Source organism: Podarcis liolepis (assembly GCF_965112155.1).
Source record: "Podarcis liolepis genome assembly, chromosome: 6".
Lineage (NCBI taxonomy): Eukaryota > Metazoa > Chordata > Lepidosauria > Squamata > Lacertidae > Podarcis > Podarcis liolepis.
This window is the reverse complement of record NC_139559.1, coordinates 61,885,156-61,906,720: the sequence shown is the minus strand read 5'-3', so window position 1 is coordinate 61,906,720 and position 21,565 is coordinate 61,885,156. Positions and strand designations below refer to the sequence as shown.

The following is a 21,565-nucleotide window of genomic DNA, read 5'->3' as shown; positions in this document are numbered from 1 at the left end:
CACTATGGAGAACTGACATTACTGATGCCAGGGCAGATGGCTACACAGAAAACAAATTAAGTTTGATATAAAGTCCTATCAATTACATGGTATATTGGAATATCAACATCATTGCAGGAAAATGTATTCCTCTCATTCAGTCCTGGAAATTAAAAACAGTGTGGCAGCGTCAGATAAAACGCAGTTGCTGTGGCGCTGGATGCTGGTTTTCTGCAGCAAAAGGCAGAAGTTACATGCTCAAGTATGCATTACTTACCAGAGTTTAAGTCACGGCCAGGATTGAACGCTCTGCTATTCACAGTGGTAGACAGTCTATCGCAGCTGATCGTTCTAGACACATTAGTGTTAAAGTTTCCATCAAACCTAAAATGAATGCAATAGTAAAATTAATAAGACAAATAAATTAGTTCTGTTGTTTAAATATGGACTCTTCCTTGAGCTTGCATTAGGGGAAGAGCATTTTACTGCAGTGCATTATGCGTGGGGCTGCCTCTGAAGATGGTTCGGAAACTTCAGCTGACCAGAATTCAGTGGTCAGCTTGCTCAACAGAACAAGACAGTTTGAGCATATAACGCCAATCCTGGCCTGACTGCAAAGGTTGGCAATTAGTTTCCGGGTCCAACTCAAAGTGCTGGTTTTAACCTATAAAGCTTTAAATGGTTCAGGATCGCAGTACTTCAAGGACGGTCTCCTCCATACGAATTGATGTGATCATCATCTGAGGCCCTACTTTGTGTGCCTCTTCTATGAGAAGTCCAAAGGGTGACACAAAATGAGAATGGGCCTTTTCTATGGGGAGTCTCCACTTGTGGAATGCTCTCCCCCAAGGGAGGTTTACCTTTCACCTTTATTACATATCTTTTGGCAGGGGTGAAACTAGGCTTTATTTCACCTGGGGCCAAAGACCCAGTGTGGCATCCTCCATGTGCATTTGTGCACACACACGGACACGGACACACACACACAGGACACACACAGACAGACACACACAGACGCACATGGACACACACACAATCTGGAAGCTGCAACAGCACCCCTCTGGAGGCTTCACCCAGGGCAAAGCACCTAGCTAGACAAGTTCACCCAAGACAAAAAAAAAACGGTAGCTATGACACTGCTTTAGGCCTGTTAGCAACTTTGCACAGCCTTGATCAGGGGTAGGCAACCTAAGGCCCACGGCCCACAAGCAGCCCACAGAGGTTGTTTAACCAGCTCACGAGCCGCCCCTGAACCGAGCCGCCCGCTCAGCGAGTCCCTGTGCGCTGCGCTAAACCAGCACAATGTGGTGCGGGGACTCACTTCCGCTGTGCCGGTAATCGCGTCTGCGCATGCGCCGACGCCGGAAATTGTGGGCACGCGCACGCAATCCGGCCCACGGAGGGATCTCCTCTGGAGTGAACCGGCCCAGGCGAGGAAAACCTTGCCAACCCCTGGCCTTGATGCTAATCCTTCTGTAAATTTTACACAGTACCTAAGTTAGCAGAAACCATCCAAACTAACTCATTTCTGCTCAAGTCTAAACATATCCAGGTCTGTTCCCAACATCTTGCATTACATTCTGCCTTAAAAATAAAAAAATCAGAAGGGATATGAATTACATGAAAGGAAAATTTAAGGAAATTAGTCTCATTACATACAACCTTGTTAACTTTGTTTACTCAGATGTAAGTCCCCCTGAGGTGCCCCCACTATAACTTAAGAATGAAAATGCACCAGATGAATACAGGGATTTTCCCCCCATTGTGCATGCCCAGAAATACCTTCCGCATAAAAGAAAATGGAGGATGTACTCGTTGGGAGTTGCTGCATGGTGTGCATGGCTTCCAACACCCCCATTAAAAAGAGCCAGTGTGGTGTAGTGGTTAAGAGCGGTAGTCACGTAATCTGGGAAACCGGGTTCGCGTCTCCGCTCCTCCACATGCAGCTGCTGGGTGACCTTGGGCCAGTCACACTTCTGTGAAGTCTCTCAGCCCCACTCACCTCACAGAGTGTTTGTTGTGGGGGAGGAAGGGAAAGGAGAATGTTAGCCGCTTTGAGACTCCTGAAGGGGAGTGAAAGGCGGGATATCAAATCCAAACTCTTCTTCTTCTTCTTCATCTAAAAGCAACTAATGTTATTAATGGTACTAATAATTGTTTCAGGCAATTTGGCAATTTCATGATTTTATTTTTTACCATCCTTAAAATGTATACAATAACAGCACTTAAATGTAAAACCTGACGTGTTCCTAATGATTAAGATACTAATCACAAAAAATGTAAGATGAACTCTTGATCTGCAGACAAATAAAATATATAGGCACTCTAAATAGGGACTGGGGAGTTGTTTAACTAGTCTCTCCATCTTTTTCAAACAAAAGAATGTAGATTAACTAAACAGGTTTTAAAACATGTCCTCTATAAAAACTCTTGAAAAAATGTATCTGTAACAAATCCCCAAACAATCCAGGGGTGGGGTGGGGGAGTTTTTTGGTGGAAAATAGTTTCTGCAATTAAAAATGATCAAAATGTGCTCTTAACTTCAGCTGCAAGAAAAAGTATCATCCATTCCCACTACCCAACCCTCTTATTTCCCCCTTTCTTTTTCTATACTATATGAAAACCCTTCCTTCTGGATTCACTTTAATGAACAACTGATCGAAACTGCATCCAGAGGGAGAAAACAGAACTGTGACTCCCACTTTGATCTCTTCCCCATGGAGAAATTCGCTCCCTGCCTAGCTTGCAAGATGTTCATTTGATTGACGTTTGCTCTGATGTGCAAACTGCTTTGAACTTCAGACATTTAATTCCCATCAGGCAGCAGTCATTTTTATTCTCCTTCAACAGGATTTACAAGCAGAAGATCAGCAAATGTAGAAGATAAAATAAATTTGCAGAAGCTTTGAATCTTACATCAAAACAGTGTTCAAGTAAGCTCCAATTGGATTGCATTCAGCCTCTATTCACAAAGTAAATCAACTTCTTCTATGCAGTTTCAGTTTTAGAAAATAGGGGGTGAAGAAAGAGAATGTGTATATAAAAATGACACTCATCTGTTGTTGTAACAAGACCTGTCCTTTTTTCCATTCTTTGTTTAATTTTCTATAAAGGTGTTTTCCCTGGGGTAAATGCAGCTACATTACAAACTAATTCAAAATTAACAATTTTATTTAAAATACTAAAACCAGTTGTTTTTTAATAGCAAGGCATATTCTTGTAATTAATATTTTATCTGCATACTGCAGTACAGTACTGAAATATTAAACATGGCTTTTATTTTAAAATAGTTATAATGAACTAATAATGGAGCTCTAATCCTGAAAGCACTTAAGCATGCACCTGTTTTTAAGGAATGCAAACACAGTAAACCATTATCCATTTGACTAACCTGGAGACTTTCCAATATGTCTGGATGAAACAAATGTTGTTTATCTGGTGTTATATTAACATGAATGGTGCTAAGTATAATCTGAAAGGCTTCTTAAATGCTTATTTATTTTTTAATAGTGAGAATAACTAGGAACTCAGGACAGAATTTTATGATAATGGGGAGGGGTTCTATTTTATTCTCTCAGCACTTAATTATACTAGAATTTAACTCACTGCAGTGATTTGTGACGGAAATAATAATTTTGTCATTGTATGCCCTGATAATACTTGTGTTAGAAGGATTCTTCCTAGCCTATCCCATACTTGGATTCCTACAAATCAAATACTAATTTCTATTGAGTGCTTAAGAAAACTGTTTGTATAATACACATACTCCAAAACTGTAAGACTCAGTCCTTCCAAATCTCTACAGCCATCTTTGCACACTGTTGAAATTCCATTAAGTTGAGTCCAAATCCAGTTTCGTATTCTTGAAAATACAACTCCACCAGCAACTTGAAAGATCAGAATGGGAATCTCCTTATCTCACAACTTAACAGCCCATGAGAGGGCATGTAAACAGAAGAAAAGGCTGTGATAAAGCTGAACTGCAATAGCAAATATTTAAGCAGCTATTTTAAAAAGGTGAGCCAGACCACTTCTGAAGCAATTATCGCATTCATGAAGTAAATGATCTTCAAAAATAGATCTGTTGGTTTACCCATGTAAATATTACACTCATGAATCTAAGGTAGACTTGTCAAGTAATATGTTACAGTGATAAGAATTTCTCTAGTGTACTGAGATAAAGAAAATGTCCCTTACGGATTTCTTTTAAAAAAACAAAAACCCAGCATAATCAATTAAGGCACAGAGAACAAAAACTGAGTCAAATAATGCTGAGTTTAGTCAACATGATAAATCATGGTTAACCATGATGGAAGAAGCCTGTGCAAATCTTGGGTTTATGTGTTTCCTCCTCTCTCCAGTTTGCTTCTCGTTTAGATTACTTGCAATTTAGCCTTCTGTTCAAACCCTAAATGGTGGCTAACCTTAACTATGGTTTATTGAAATAACCCTTGGTTCATAACCCTTGGTTCGAAGTTGAGTGATTTCAGACAAACCAATTAACATTAACCATACAGTGGTACCTCGCAAGACGAATGCCTCTCAAGACGAAAAACGCGCAAGACGAAAGAGTTTTCCGTTTTTTGAGTCGTTCCGCAAGACGAATTTCCCTATGGGCTTGCTTTGCAAGACGAAACATCTTGCGAGTTCTTGCGAGTTTGTTTCCTTTTTCTTAAAGCCGCTAAGCCGTTAATAGCCGCTAAGCCGCTAAGCCGTTAATAGCCGCTAAGCCACTAATAGCCGTGCTTCGCAAGACGAAAAAACCGCAAGACGAAGAGACTCGCGGAACGGATTAATTTCGTCTTGCGAGGCACCACTGTAGATTGCAGGGCTCCTGGCCTCTGGCTGTAATCAGCTTCAGGCTAGAATAATAAAACCTGACTAAAGCAGCTGTATTTTTCGCTCTATAAGATGCACCAGACCATAAGGCGCACCTAGTTTTTGGAGGAGGAAAACAAGGAAAAAAATATTCTGAATTTCAGAAGCCAGAACAACAAGAGGGATCGCTGAGTAGTGAAAGCAGCGATCCCTCTTGCTGTTCTGGCTTCTGGGATAGCTGGGCAGCCTGCATTCGCTCCATAAGACGCACACACATTTCCCCTTACTTTTTAGGAGGGAAAAAGTGAGTCTTATAGAGCAAAAAATACGGTATCTCTGCTTACTTTGGCATTGTCCATGCCTGTGTCACATCCTCTCTTTAACACAACTTTCCTTCCAGCTGGCTATCATTCTAGTCCAGTTACTAAGTGCAGGAGGGAGGAGAGGAGAGAATGCTAGAGTATTCCCCACAGGCCACTGGTTGGCCACTATATGCTGGACTAAATGGGCCACTGGCTGGATCTAGCAGGCTCTTCTTATGTCCTTATGGTTCCACAATGGAACCTTAACTCTGTTAAGTCTTCCACTGCTCTTTGTGATTTTGTGAAGAAGTGCTGGAGCTGCTCATCCAGTGGTATGTGAAAGAAAGGACTGCAGTGTGGTTAAGGCTAACAGCTTCTTCTTCACACCTTTGCTGATTTGGAACTCATGGCTTGTGCCCACAGTATTTGTGAGCTGCCCACTCACAACCAAACTATATTCAGTGATCAATGCACAGCCCCTTTCAATGCTTCCAGTGTACTCTGTATGGAAACACACTTAAATAGTAACTCCTATAAGGAACAGCCCCCTGCTATTTCTAGCCTGGCTCAAAATAGGCTGGGCAAAATGAGGTTGGTATGGGCAGAGAATGCGCTCAGAACTGCACTACAAAATTAATTCTTCTAAAAATTAAAAGCCACACACAGCTAATGTACTTATCACTAAATCTGTAACTGTATTCCAACAAATGCCTTATCAGTGTAATTCAGGAAGTCCTAAGCTATTAAACAGAAGTATGCTTTTATAAGACCATATAAAAGCCATCTGTTTTTAGTAAACCTGCTTCCCACTGCCCGATATTCACTGGGACTCTCAATAATTATTTGCAAGACACAATTGCAGCAAAGGTCACTATTTCCATAGCCAACTCTCTTTAGTAAAGGTAGAGAATAAATATAAAGATCATTTTATGTGCATTCTGTAACTGAAGTGATCCTGTTTCATATACTGTAATGCATTTTTATTATCTGTTTAGAGTCTTTTATGTCTGTTAATTAATATTGATCAGCCAACCAAAGCACTTTATATACAGTCCAAAAATGTGCAGCCTTTTCAACTTTCAGGCCGGCGATATTTTTTAAAAGCAGCATTAATCATGTTTTCCAAACAAGTCTTTCATGTTAGCCAATTTTCCTTCTGTAATACCTTACTACAACAAACTTTTTCTGTTTCTAACAGCACACTAGCAAAATTCAATAGCACCAAGTTCCCAAACCAAAGCACTAGGCTGAAAATACCGTATTTTTTGCACCATAACACTCACTTTTTTCCTCCTAAAAAGTAAGGGGAAATGTCTGTGCGTGTTATGGAGGGAATGCCTACGGGTGGCATGCCTATGGATTTTCCTCCTCTAAAAACTATGTGCGTGTTATGGCCGGGTGCGTGTTATAGAGCGAAAAATACGGTACTTATACTTTCATGTACTGGCTAAAAGCTGACCTGATAATGCAAGTACATCATTCAACATGTACCATTTAAACTAGGCCACAAACAAAAAACAGGGCAAATTCAAGGCCAAAGACTTAGAGCCTCCTTCTCTATATCCTCTTTGCATGCTTCTGCCTGAGTAGAATTATGTCCATGAACACTGATAATGCTTATTGCTTTCACAGATGGAGGACAGAGAAGCACATGTGTCTATAGAAACACGCCTACTGTGTGAAGGTAACAGTCCACCCACTTTTTGCTTCTAACTCTGCACAACACTGGAAGGCTGTGAAGAAAGGAATGCAGTCCATGGAGTGAAAAGGTTTCACTGACACTGCCTTCACGGAACAACCTGATGTCCATAATTCCCATGGGATCAGCGTTCAACTTGAAACCATTTCAGACCATCTGCTCCACCAAGCCTCTCTCACATGGGCCCTGCCCCAAGACCAGGTCAAGATGTCCCCAGACGAATGGGCTTACGCCAATTAATAAGGCAACTCTCAGTTGGGATCCTTTTGAATACTTACTCCATCATAGACGGCGGAATGGTGCAGCAGTCTTGAATTGCAGTCAGAGGTGATGTCAGATGAGCAGTGTATGAAGCTTCCACTACATGCTTGTTCCGATTTACCACATCCAAGTACCGGTTAAATTTTTCCCGGATCTTTTTTGCAAGCTAAACAATTTTTAAAAAATAAATAAATCAGTCAATCAAAGTTGCTTTTGGGTGTGCATATATACTGTATACTTGTTATGAAATGCCCAAAGAGAAATGCCTAAAAGAAAGCAACATACCCAAGATCCCACTCACAATATTTACCATGAAGAAATGCTTCTTTATTTTGCTATTATGAACAGCTAGTGTTAATATGAACAGTTTAAAGACAAATGCTAATTTATGAAAAAGAGGAAATAATCTGGGACGACACATATTGGGGGGCGGGGCGGGAATATTCAGTGTTGTGTTAACGATATTGCTCCATTAACACAAACATTTCTGCTTCCCTGATGGAAGGAGCCTCATCTCCTCCCCTCTCCCATTGTCCTGGGGGTTCTCCTGACACTCCAGAGCAGGCATAGGCAAAGTCTGCCCTCCAGATGTTTTGGGACTACAATTCCCATCATCCCTGACCACTGGCCCTGTTAGCTAGGGATCATAGGAATTGTAGGCCAAAAACATCTGGAGGGCCGAGTTTGCCTATGCCTGCTCCAGAGTGAATATGGTGGAAGCACAGGAGGAAGAGAAGGAGGGAAGCTCCCCTGTGCTGCCAAGAGTTATTGTGTTGGCTTCTGCTAAAGGAACTCAATCTGCTACAGAGCATTTAATATACTTTTTTTTTTTGCACTGCATTGTGTTTTCATTTCTGAGGGGGCACCTGTACATTTTTCAATTCAGCTTTAACTCTAAAACCAGATCAAACTAATCAAAACCAAACATCCTGATAATAAATTGTACTGATATCAAAGAAACTAAACTTCCAATTAATACATATACAACTGGTTAACTGATTTTGGCCAATGTAGTACATGAGGGTGGCATGGCTCTCATCTGACCTCCAGAACAAAGCAGTAGTTAAGCTACCCTATTGTATTCTAGTAGCATTGTAAATTTAGGCTGATAAGATATCCTTTTGTCATGGTGGTAATAAAATTGAAATTTTCCACAGGCATGTTTACGGAGTCCCAAAAATGCACTCATCCACAATGAAAAAACTGATCTAGAAGACCTATATGTTATGGTCACTTGAAGGATGCATGATAGAGATTTGCTGAAAACCTACACATAATTCTAGTGCCATATTAACTGGGATGAAACGGTTTAGAAGTATAATAAGCGTTACATTCTAGGGGCCCCCAAACCAGATGTGTGTATAAATGTTCTCAATATGTCTTTACTATACATATTGAAAACCCATATGTAAATGTAGTTTTGCAATACGCTGAATACAATTCTATTATCATGCTTGACACTCAGCTTATGCTCCAGATAGTGTTTTTCTCGGCAATCAGTGCTATGAACCAGGGAACTATTCCCCTATGCTAATTTGCAATAAGGGGACACATAGAGTAGCATCATCTGCATAAGTGGAATAGCTGCTGTTGTGCCAAAACGGAAACAGTAGCTCTTTACCCCTAAAACAGGATGTGCCTCTTCTTTAACTGGCTTCCTTTTACACATCCTGTTTTACATGGAGCCACATCTGTAAGCAACCTGTTCAAAACAGGAATCAGAAACAGAAATCCCAAGATATTGTGTGTGCGTGGTTGTGTGTGTGTGTATAATTATATATCTATATTTGTGTATACATGTGTATGTGAGAGAGAGCATATTTCAAGTTTTCTTCATAATTCTTTCAAGAAGCTACCCCCAGCTTGCAGCCTAAATCAAGAAAGAGAATAATCTTTTAACAATTTACAGCTCACAGCAAAATGTTCAATATCATATTTTAATGCATTCTTGCCTTCGGAGGCAGATAAAGTTCTTTAATTAGTAATGTCTAACTGGCTGCCTTTCAACACCCTCAATCACCCCTTACTTACACACACCATATTCCACCTAAAGGAACAACCTGAAAACACAACTCAATTTGTGTATGGATTCCTGAAATACGTAATTGGCCTGTTCATTAGTCTCCGAGACTGACAAATGTCCTTCCTAACTATTAATAACAGGTCATTTCATCATGATTTACTTCCTTACATGAATAATGAGGCCTACACTGATAAGAGAAGTGACTTTGCCTCAATTGTTTCCATCAAATACTACAGCTCAATTACAGGTCTCCAAGGAACATAGTTTTTAACAGAATGTTGTTCAAATGAAATGACTTGTAGAATTATACCTAATTGGCATTTGTAGAATGATTTATTACTAACACACCAGAGGACTGCTAATAGTCCCAACTAAGCTATGAGTCTAACACCATTAAATTGGTCTCAATTGTCAGTGAGGAGGTAATGCTGAGGAGGTTTCTCAGTTTCCCCCTCCACAAACCAATTGCTTTTGGGTGAGTTTTTCCCCTTTACACTATGAAATATAAAGTATTCCATCCTCCACATTTTATTGGAAAATACCAAAGCTGCAGAATCAGTTTTTCTCTGTAGGAAAATTGCCATATATATTAGTAGATCTGGCTGATAGCACCAACTTGGCATACATGCCAGATAAATCCATTAGCCCTCCTGACAATACAAATCATGCGGCCTTTATTAGAATAAACCAAACAATAAACTTAATAGCCCACCGCAACACATTACTCTAGTTTATATGATTCAAGCATATGACAGGTGCAACACTACATTCAGAGCGCTGAACTCCTTGTGTACCCCTTAAAATGGGCACGAGGGATTAGCAGAGGGGTGGCCATCTTTTGATATGGCCCAACAAAGAAAAGTGCTTTCCCATCCCTACTCTCTCCTCTATTCTTCCCCTTCCCCTTCTTGCTCCCAAAATATTAAGTCATGGCACATTCCTGCCAAGATGGCTGCTATCCCTTGCACTAACAATGGGACCTGGGAGCCACAGTTTGGTTACTAAGCATACATGGATAACACCTGTTTGCATATTTATACCCATGTGTAAAAAGCACATCAAATGCTGCTGGTCCTATTGACAATATTTCTTCATAACATCAGTGAATCTCTCCATTTCCTCAGAGACAGCTTCCTCATTTGCATATACCCCTTGAGCTTTAAAAGCTCCTTTTAATGCTAAACTCTCTCTGATGTTCTCTCCTCCACTCCTCCTCCACTCCTTGCCTCCACACTGGTTGGGAATTAAAAAAACGCTTCAGAGCATGCTTTATTGATGCCAGCTGTAAAATTTGTATGCTATAAAATTGTATTCAAAACATGCATAAATTAAGCCAACACTTGATGTAGCAGGAGTTAAAACTGCATGATTCCAATAATAATAATAATAATAATAATAATAATAATAATAATAATAATAATAATAATTCATTTGTTAATTTAAAACAGCAGACTTTGGAGAGCTGCAAAGAATTTAGCACAACAAGAGACAAACATACCCTTCCAATCTATAGTCCTGGTTTGTCATTCACAAAACTCTAATAAACATATCCTCTATTGTCACCCATAGCTTCCTAAGTGGCTTGATACTGCTAGCCATTGTCCTGTATAATTCAAACTAGGGAGTTTGCTACAATCACAGAAATTTTATTATATCATCTCCAGAAACTATTTTGTATGTTCCATTGCCAAGCTGTATCTGATATCATCTCTTAACTCATAGTTGGATTTAGGAAGCAGCCTCATCCCCTATCTGATGACAGGTTGAATTACAAACAGGAGATCTATGGGAATGCCTGCTATCTATCAGCTGTTTCTTTCCATATGATACAATGCTAACACCTTCCTTAGAGCTACAGTTAAGCCTGCACTGGTGGCTTGTTTATACAACAGTGACACTTCCTGACCCTTCTCACAAGCAGACTTATACAAGTTGCTGCATGTAAAATTACTAAGAGCTACTTCTGAAATATGTATCAAAGAGGTTGCCCCTCTCAGTTATCTCTCCCTGCATATCCTAGCAAATCTTCAGCAAACAGATGAACTTGTGTATGTTGGTTTTTTTTAATGGGGCTGCACATTTAGCAACGTCCTACAGAATAACTTTGCACCAAAGAGACACTATTTCCTCTGCAGCTTAAACCAAACGAAGGCCATCTGAAACTACAGGCAATGACCGATTTATATGCGTTCAACTGATGTGCGACCCTGCACTCATGCATCGTGGTGACCTGGAAGTGGAAGTGGAAGGAGCAACGCTGAGTCTCTTTATGCAGTTCCCTGCCGTGCCGTCGTCTTGAATCATTGCTGTTGTTGTTTTTGTTCTATATAATTACATGTGAAGTCACTATTCTCTTGTATGCTTTAAGATAGTAGCTTTGATTCCCTTTTAATAGTAATTAATTAGAATGCTTGTATGTCTCTTTTTAATGTGCCAATAATGTTCCTTCTTTTCCTGAACCATCTTGGTTTCTTTAACTATCCTTTGTTGACTTTTTTGTAGTTGAAAGGAAGTTCTTGCCTTCCACAAATCCTTGCTCAAAGGCGGGGGACATGCTACTAGTCCATATGGAACAGCAGAAATAAGTTTTGGGTTGAAAGTCACCTGTCAAGTAGCAAGAAAGGAGTTCACAGACCAATGCCAGCTAACTCCCAATGTGTAAAGGGCAGCAGGCTGACCTAGATCCTAGAATGGCTTAAGAATCTTTAAACAGTCACCCCGGAAGTGATTAAAGTGATCAGCACATAGATGGCACTCAAAGCTGTGGGTAAAGAGAGACTAGAAGACAACCAAGGCGAAAACCTCAAGGAACCTCAATAGATTTGGGGAAAGAAGATACAATGGAGATACTGAAAAGGTGATTGTCAGGATAAATTCCGGAGCAACAGTGAGAGATTCTTTGAGGAGCAATTCTTAGAGGAAGCAAGAGCAAGACAATGTTCATGCCACTGAGAGGAGTATTTACTCCAACAGTGGAAGTGAAAGGGAGCAGCTGGGGACAGAAGACGACTCTATGTCAGGGTCCACCGAACAGCAGGAATGCAAGTTGTAAAAAGTTCAGATCCCCAAAGGTCAGGAGTGAGAAAGCCATTAGTGTGATGGGGCTAGAAGCAAGCAGCGCAATCTCTAGGACAATTAAAAAAGAAAAGAAAAGTTCCAGAGGCAACAGCTTATGAGCCAAATGTTAGAAGAAAGCAGCGCATCTTGAGGAAAGTAAACAGTTGCATTCCACAGGCAGAGTGTGGGGTAAGTGTGGTGAGCAGGCCCTTTTTGCTGCGAGATGCTACACAGATTGAAAAACTGTCTCCAGAGCTGAAGATTTATAGGACAAGGTGGAGCTGCAGTCTCCCTGAGTCACCTAACCAGAGGCTTGTAATGTTGTCGATGCTCCACATTTGGATAGCGCAATTCAGACTGTCATTCCTTCAGGAGACATGCTGCCTTGGTGGTACAGAAAGCAAAGTATTAGAGCCTAGGGTTCCATTTTTAAGACCCCTTACATTGTTTCAGAGAGTTTATCAACATGAATGTTGAAATCACCAGAAGCCAAGTGGGAATACTGTCAGAGAAGAAAGCATCCCTAGCATATCAAGGTCTGATGCAGAAGCAGAGAGGAACTGGAAGTACGGTAATTTGAAAAGCATCTTAGCTGGAGTAGAATAAATCAAGGTTATTTTCATGAAGGCTGTCGGAGAGTGGATATTAATTACATAGTTCTGCTGCTGCTGTATATTTTGAAAAGCAGAATTAACTTTCCTGACTTCAAGTCCTTCGCACCTCATCATATCATATATCATAACAAAATGTTTCATAATTACTTATTTTATATATGTTGCCAATAATACTCTTTCCCCCATCTCTCAAGCTTTGTATTATATTCTCTAGGCAGCAGAAACATGATTTCTCAGAGAATCTTTCTATTACTGGGTAAGCCCATCATTATTCCTTAAATCTCTCCCACAATACTGACTTTGCTCCCTACTATTAAAGAGGGGGAAGGACTTCGATGGAAATACCCTTCCAAATGACAGACAACTCTGAATTTTAAAGAATAAAGTCTAAGGTTTTAGTAAACAGTATTAAAATTTAACATAGTAATCATTTTTTAACTTTAAGCCACAGTTGTATTTTTTCACTTGTTTGGGTTGCAGAAAATTGGTATGTTTTCTACATTATAAAAACATGATTATGAAATCAGTAACCTACCAGAAACGTTCTCTCGGCTGACAAACTGGCAATAAATGCTTTTAGAGTGTCAGTTAAGAAGTTAATGAACAATAAGAGGAATGGCTGATGGAGGATTAGGTTTGCTTACAATTTGTCTGCATTTGTTTTAATACGATCCATTTGTATATATTACCCTACACATAAACCTCCAGTACTCATGATTCATTAGCACTAAAGAGCCAAGTTATTATTAAAACAGAAGTGCTCACTTACTCTCTTGCTCTTTTCAATCCTGAGCTTTTATCCATGGTAGTTATACTCTATAGGGGCCTCATCTATCTTCTCTGACAGCTAAGTATTCGTCACAATACTTAGAATGTTTAGACATTTATTTATATATTGTTAAGAGTTAATGTATGCATCTAGGGCCGTGGTGTAAGCAATATATATTGGAGGCTTTACCAGAAACCTCACCACCACCACCCCCTTCTTCTAAAACCCATTGTATAATTTAACCCATATGATTTTAAGTGGTGTGCAGACCACCCAGAAAATGGCAGTGAAAGGCATTATCCTTCAAATAAAGCCGATGAGACTGTCTCTGAAAGAATCAAGATGGTTTCAAAAGGCCTAGATTTTACAGTTACTTTGACAATAATCCTTTTAGCTCTCAAATTCACACAAAGTTTTCAACACGAAGGTTGTCTTGGCTACACTATGTGATGTGGGATGTACAGTGGTAAAAGTATGTCAGGATATTTAAATGTTTATTTTCATGTACATAGCATATTTTACCATATTTATTATAGGTCTTTTTAAAAATGTCCTTCAATTAAATACTAAATTCCTAGAATGTATATTCTGTGACATTTTGTCATTGTACCAAAATTGGCAGCAATCCTGGGGCCATTCTTTATGGCAATAGGATTTTGTCTCCATGGGACGTACATTCAAATACAGAGTTTGTTTTGTTTTCAAAACATCACCTGGATCCAGGAGGACGACTGACTTTACCATAAATTATAACTACTAGTAATAACCTTGACTTGTACGGTCCTAGTGTCAGAAAGCAGATGTGAAGAAGCAAGTTTGCAGTCTGGGAGTGCTCTTGAAACCAACTTTGTCACTGAAGACCTAGGTGGCCTTGGGGGCTAGGATAGCCTTTTACAAGCTTAGGCTAGTACATCAACTGTGACTGCTTCTGGGGTAGCTTGATCACAGTCGTCCAGGCACTGGTAACTTCAAAACTAGATTACTCAACACACTCTATGTGAACTTCCACTGTGGTTGGTCCAGAAACTGCTTTACATAATGATTCTGCACCATTCTGCACGGATAGGAGTGAGATCCTATCAGCATATCGCATCTCTGGTCAAAGTTCTGCATTGGCAGCCGTTTTGCTACTTGACCAATGTAATAATGATTGGGGTTACTCGTGCGTAAGTTGCCGCCACTCCTGGCTATGTTGGCTGGTTAAACCTTTTCTGTCTGGACAGCCCTCCACTTCGTGGCTGTTTCAGTCGCTAGCAGAATCCGTCAGTGGGCGTTTCTTAAACCTCTTCCAGCATAAAAGCTGTTTGACGCCAAGTCTCCTCCTACTCTCCCTGCGCGGAAGTCTTCTGCGCAGGGAGGGTGTGGGTAGCGGAGGACCCGTGCTCTCCTCACTGGAGTCCTGGAGCCCTCTCGCCGATTCCCCCATCTGCCCCCCTTTATCCCTGGTGTTGCCCTGATTTCCTTCCCCAGCTGAGCTGCCCTCTCTCTCACTTCGATCTGTAGAATATGCACTTCTACACGTGTCATATACTGTTCATTCACATACTTGAGGAGCCACCTATGCTTTTGAACTGTCTGCCTATTGTGTTTAGGCAGAACTGTTGCCGTACTGCTTCCAGTCTCATAAGTCTCCTCATTCAAGGTGAGAATAATTTATTAGAACCCACACCAGTTGCTACCAACTGAGTTTATCAATGCTTAATTTAAATCACCATTTCACATTATCATGTAGATAAATTCTTATAAGACAATCTGAATACTTTTTTTAAAAAAAAGTTTGACTGTTAAATAAAACTCTTAAGCAATAAAAGCTGTACTTAAATTGCATTTGTTTCAATGGGAACCAAGTCATACCTAAGCTTTTCTTAAGTGTGAAAAGCCAGTGTGGTGTAGTGGTTAAGAGCGATAGACTTGTAATCTGGGGAACCAGGTTCGTGTCTCCGTTCCTCCACATGCAGCTGCTGGGTGACCTTGGGCCAGTCACACTTCTTTGAAGTCTCTCAGCCCCACTCACCTCACAGAGTGTTTGTTGTGGAGGAGGAAGGGAAAGGAGACTGTTAGCAGCTTTGAGACTCCTTAGGGTAGTGATAAAGCGGGATATCAAATCCAAACTCTTCTTCTTATTATTATTTCAATAGGACTGAAGTTCAACTAACTTAAGATGCAACCAACTGAAGACTTATAAGATATGGTAGAAACTCTGCTATACTAGCAGAACCAAGTAAAACTGGCAGAAATTAAGTCACATCAGCACTACTGTGGTGTGTGAGCAGTATGCCAGTATATCTGCTTCACCAGTGCCATTCTGCGGGCATAAAGCTACAGACTGGAGGAGTGGACAGGTTGGAGGAGGACTGAATCCTATACCCTTCAAACCTTCTTCTCACCTGCAACCACAGCTAAATGTTGTGCCGTTCAGAGCCAGGGTAAAGAAAATGATCTCTCATAAGAATCAATGGAGCATCCTATGATGTGTTTCCACAGTCAGATTCTGGCTACTAGTTATGTGGAATGTTACAATTCAATCTGAAATAACACACACTGGATACCGTTTTTAAGTAACAGAATAGACCTATTGTCCATTCTCTTTGTCAACTGACTACTTGATCAATAAACTTGAATTCATAGACTATCTACTCAAAAGGGTGAAACCAAACATAATAGCTTGGGATTAGGGAATTCATCTCTTTCCCAGAAGCATAGTTTGTAAACATTTACCTAAACACATCCTTTGAAGTGCCCAGCATTAGTCACTTTTCAAGGGCAGAGTACTCAAATGGAATGACAATTGCTATCATGATAGTTTATGCTAGCCTCCCTAAACATGGAGGCCTCCAGATGTTCTGGGCTACAACTCCAACCAGTTCCTGCCAGAGCAGGCTGGTTTGAGAACATACCACTGACAAAGCAGCTCAATGTATCTAAGATAAGTGAATCACAGAAGGCAATCCACACCAAATGACAACTAACTGTTTTCCATTTGCTTTTTCATATTAAGATACGCAGGCCTCAAACATTCCTCCAAGTGTCAGCTATGGGTTTTCTGTTCAGAATATTCCAGCTACTTCCATGTAGCTTGCCGGGATTGTTAAACCTTTCCTTGTGTGGCCCTGGTATTCTCTCTGGGAAAATAGTGGTTGTTTGCAGGCTACAACTTAGGCTTCCTGGGAATTTGGTCTCCTACCTTAAGGTGTTTTCACATCACTGTTTGCTGCGCCTCTAGCATGCTCCCACCACCATTTTTTAAGACAGGTTCGCATCACCTGTTCTGTAAAAGGTATTGATGCTGTGCTTGTGCATAAGAGAAGTGTTTGTGCCATCACAAAACATGGGTAGCCCATGGGTGTTATTGGGAGTGATGTGTATTTGATGGGTGATGACAGAATTGCTAGGGATCTTTTCAAATCGTCTTCACAGTTGTTATACTACATCTATCTCCCTCCCTGTAGCTATTGTGTTTTTAGATTGAGCAACAAAGGGTACCAGCTAGTTACACTGGTATAAGTTCCACATAGTGGTTGCCATCTTAGCGGGACCACAGGAATGCCTAGCACATGTGATTAAAACACTGTCATACCCGAAAAATAGGTTCCTATTGCAAAAAATGGGTGTATAAAGAATTTGTATGTTTGCCAAAGGCTCACTGAGAAATTTAAAAAATCAAGTGTGCAGAAAGCAGAAAATAAATGATACCTTCTCTGGTATTTCCACAAAGGAACATTACCACAGAGCAGTTTTGGATCTGTGCTTTTTTTTTTTTTTTTATAGGAGCAAGCTTGTAGTCACTAAAAATATTTTACCCACAGCACCACACTAATCTATCAATGTTTTCTCGATTTTTTTGTCAAATATATATTGGAGCTCGAAATTGTTGTCCAGTATTTCTAAGCTGTATCTTCCAAAAGCCAATCTTCACATTGAATATTGCCCTGAACAGTAATGGTTAACTAGAGAACTACTGAACTCGGAGAACTACTGAACAATGTCAACATGAGCCTAAGCATGACTAATGGTAATGTAATACACAGCACTTGGCTGATAGCAGTGTACTCCTTGAAGGGTATACCAATTATCTTGATACTCTTCGTGACACTATTATCAATTATCATGTTATCAGTTATCATAGCTCACTGCCACTTAGCCAGCAATGGAAGCCAAGGTGATAAACCTGTTAATTAAAATGAATATGTGAACACTCATTTATAGCCAGTTCATATGACCTGGTATTATCAGCTGCTTCCTCTGACACTAAGTATGCTGAGATGGGTTCAAATAACAAGGAAGGGGATTTAGACTAAACAACAGGAGGAACATCCAGATGCTATGAGCGGAACAGCATCCAAACAGGCCTGCCTTGAGAAGTGATGGATGCATGAGAGGTTTAAGCAGAGACTAGATAGCCACCAATTAGAGATGGCATTGTAGAGGATTTGCTGCAGTGGCAGAAGGTTGCACCAGGAGACCTTTGAGGCCCCTTCCAATTCTATGATTCTAGGAGAACAAGAAGCTCACTGGAGATAAAAGATTGGTGGTAGCTGTTTTTATAACCAAGCAACTGAGAGGGTACTTGCAATTACTGTATTATCATCATCATCATCATTGTCACGTCAACTCTCCCTGACAGTATCTTATTTCAGTTTCTAAAATTTGGTCAGACAACTGATTTTTACAAGGCTGGTATAAGCAGCAAGCATTACTCAATAAGTCTCCAGCCATGACTACTTACACTGCCAGCCAGCCAAAATCAGCCATTTGATGACTGAAAATACTCTTCCTCCCAGGAACTTGGGGGCAGACACGTGTGTTTACCCCATTTAAAGCACAATTCTATACATGTCTATTAGGAAGTAAGCCTCAATGACTTTCAGGTAAGGGTACATATGAAGCAGTGTTAGAAACTAGGTTAGAAAAGCTAGGAGCCAAACAGAATGTCTAGTCACCACTGGGAGGGGGTGGGGTTGGCAACACTTTTAATTTATTATTTTGTTAACCATGAATTAATACACAATTAACGTTAAGTGACACATTGTTAATATCACATTTTTAGCAGAAATTGTCAATACAAATATATAAAAAATTGTCCAGTAGCACCTTAGAGACCAATTAAGTTTGTTCTTGGTATGAACTTTATTGTGCATGCACACTTCTTCAGATACACTGAAGATAAACTTGTTAATACAAGTTTAATTTGATGTTGACAATAAAAGTATCGGTACCATACAAAACACTCTACCCTTTATTGTTAAACTCCATATTGTCTATCCTTAACAATTACTTCAAGGCTTCAAAGCACATACATTTCAGTAATTCTTGTGTGTCAGCCAGGCTCAAAAACTGGCACCCAGACTTTTTAGGTGCTCGCAAATGGAGAATCTTTAGGTGCAAAATGCACCTGGCGCCTGCTAATTTTGAACTCTGATATGAAAGCAATGCCTCAAAATGACATGTGAAGCTGGTGAGGCCTAGCGAGTCCACCCAAGTGAGCACTGTGAAGACTTGAACTCTGTTCTCCAAGCCTATGACAGTACTACTAGAACTTACTGGCTATCACTAAATAAACTCTGTTTTAAGTCTGCATGTAACAACAAAGAATTTTGGTGCCATTAAGATAAAAGACATTTTTGTGTCATGAACTTGGGGGTCAAATCCCACCTCTATAAACTTGGGGTTATCCTCAGTTGACGTGAATATACACACTGCAAAGTGAGTCCAGAATGCAAGCAATGCACAAGACAGATAAGTCCTATTACTACACAAAGCACAAATGTGAATGCAATCCAATCCAGAGAGCAAAAGATACTGAGATGCAAACACCTAACCAGAGACAATCAATTTCTGCAGTAGTCACTTTGTCTCTATTCAGCTCAAGTCTGATAGTGTCAAATCTACAAATGAATTCCAACACAGCTGCTTCATACAACTCTCCCTTCAAAACTTTGTGAGGTGTTTTTTTAAAGACGCATGACAACGTTCTTGCCTCACTGAATGACCATGGAGACTTAAGTGTTTCCCCGCCAATTTCCATTTTTTATGTTTTGAGAAAGCAGTCTGGTTGCCTAATGGTAATTGGGAAAGGGTACCACTGACACATGACGGGATGCTTGGAAACTTCTCAGCACACTGTCCAAGGGATTCTGGGAAAACAAATTTTGGAAACCCAGGGGCTTAAGCAGTGAAAGGGATGGAAAAGGTATTGCACTTTGCCTGACAACTGTCCACTTCTCCCACCACCAAATATATGTCACATCGTGCCTTAGTAACAATTACAATGGGGCACGTATTCCACATTTACATAGCCAGTGAGGCGTGGTTAGAGGATCCAGCTAGGGCAAAGGAGACCCAGAGACAAATCTCTACTTTGGTATGAAGCTGTTTGGGCCATTCACTTTATCTGAGCCTGGCCTACTCTGAGAGGTTGTGGTAAGGATAAAATGAGGGTGGGGAAGAACCATGCACACAGCCCTGAACTCCTTAAAGAAAGGAGTTGGGTAGGATAAAACCACACTAAATAAAGAAACACTAAATTTACATTACCAGTAAAATATGGGATGAGAAATGAGGTAAAACTTTTCAATGTTGTTTTTGTTAGTTTGAAAACTAGCCTGATATGAAAGAAAGGGTGCTTGTTTTAGATTAAGATTCTAGCCTCTATTCCAGACACAAATGAGAATTAAGTGGCAGCATCTTTCCTTTCCCCACAGAATAATGGAAGATCGATCAACTCTATTTTCCCTTTTAAAAACACTTCTCTTCACACTAATGGATAAGAGAGATTTCTCGTGGGGAAAGGAAGGAAAGGGCCTTCTTCTACCGCCACTCTTTTCCCAATAGCCACTAAGCCAGTGGCTCTCTATCTGAGGAACTCTGGGGTTGCAGAGAAGCTTGCCAGAGTTCATCTGTGAGAAGATCAATTGTGGCAGACAAACACTGGAATGTCCGCTGGTCTGCAATCAGTACAGTTTCCCCAGAATGTTCAGCTGCATGTGAGATCCAAGTTTTCTAGAGAAAACTTGGTTCACATAGGTTGACACTTCAGCCCAAGAGGCCTAGCTGGAGCGCTATATGAAAGGAGTACACACCCTAGAACAAGCCCTAGCATGCTTTGGAACATACAGGGACGAGGGGAGTTTAAATCCTTTCTATAAGCATTTCAGAAAACAGAGGGCCCTATGACCTCCTTGCCAGCTCTAATCAGTGCAGTGTAGAAGGCCATGTAACCCGCCCCTTGTGTTTATCATCAGCACTGGGATAATTGACGCAGTTGCATCTTCTTTTTGTTTCTTCTGCGGGCTTTTTGCTTCCAAATGGTCCTTCTCTGTGGGCCCACATGGCCCTGCTCATTCCATCATCCTTTGATCTGCTTTCCTCCCCGCAGGCAGAGGACAAGCAAAAGTGCTTCCAGATGAACTGCCTTTGTTTTGTTTTGTCTTATTTACACTTCAGGAGGTTTGAATGCTGTTTTCTCCACTCAGAGAAACTTTACTAGAGAATCCTAGTCTAGTGTGAATGCAGCCATCTACAGGCATCAAGGGGGAGAGATGCAGAATGACAGTCAAACCTCAATTATCTCTTTTTCGGGGGGGGGGGGACCATGCAATTCATGAACTAGTAAGCTGCGCTAAAATCTGCCTATGCCAAAATATATCAAACTTCAACTCCTACTTACATACAAAGATCATAACTTTAGACATATACGAAAGCAAACATACAACAGAAACCAGCTACTGCAGATATAAAATTTTTAGGTTGATTACTACTATAGTGTTACTGCCATATAATGCTGATCAGCAAAGGAATTCTTACCTGCTGAACTTCACTTTCTCCATTTGAAATTTTTTCCGTGTACACAAAGGAGTTGAATATCCGCTGTAATAAAATTAAGAAAGATTGATTAGACACATCGGTATAATATCAGTGACTGAGCGTATTTAGGTGAAAAAAGCAGCTACATACGGAACAGGTAATATAAAAGAGAAGATTAAGGATTAAAAGAATTATGGTAATAAGAGACGGAAAAACCGCAGCAGTTTCATTAAAAACACA

General features: G+C 40.4%; 1 protein-coding gene across 3 annotated transcripts in view; it reads right to left on the bottom strand.

Annotated features, from left to right (window-relative positions):
• The window catches only part of CACHD1 (cache domain containing 1), a 122,196-nt gene that overhangs the window by 56,958 nt on the left and 43,673 nt on the right, over nucleotides 1-21,565 (bottom strand). For all 3 annotated transcript variants that reach the window (XR_014527731.1, XM_083510255.1, XM_083510256.1), the window contains exons 2-4: nucleotides 21,326-21,388; nucleotides 7,077-7,225; nucleotides 257-363 (exon numbers count right to left, since the gene is read on the bottom strand). Coding sequence is in view for 2 of the 3 variants with exons in the window: in XM_083510255.1 (XP_083366381.1) it covers nucleotides 257-363; nucleotides 7,077-7,225; nucleotides 21,326-21,388 (319 nt within the window). In the remaining variant the exon portion in view is untranslated. The remainder of the gene's footprint in view (nucleotides 1-256; nucleotides 364-7,076; nucleotides 7,226-21,325; nucleotides 21,389-21,565) is intronic.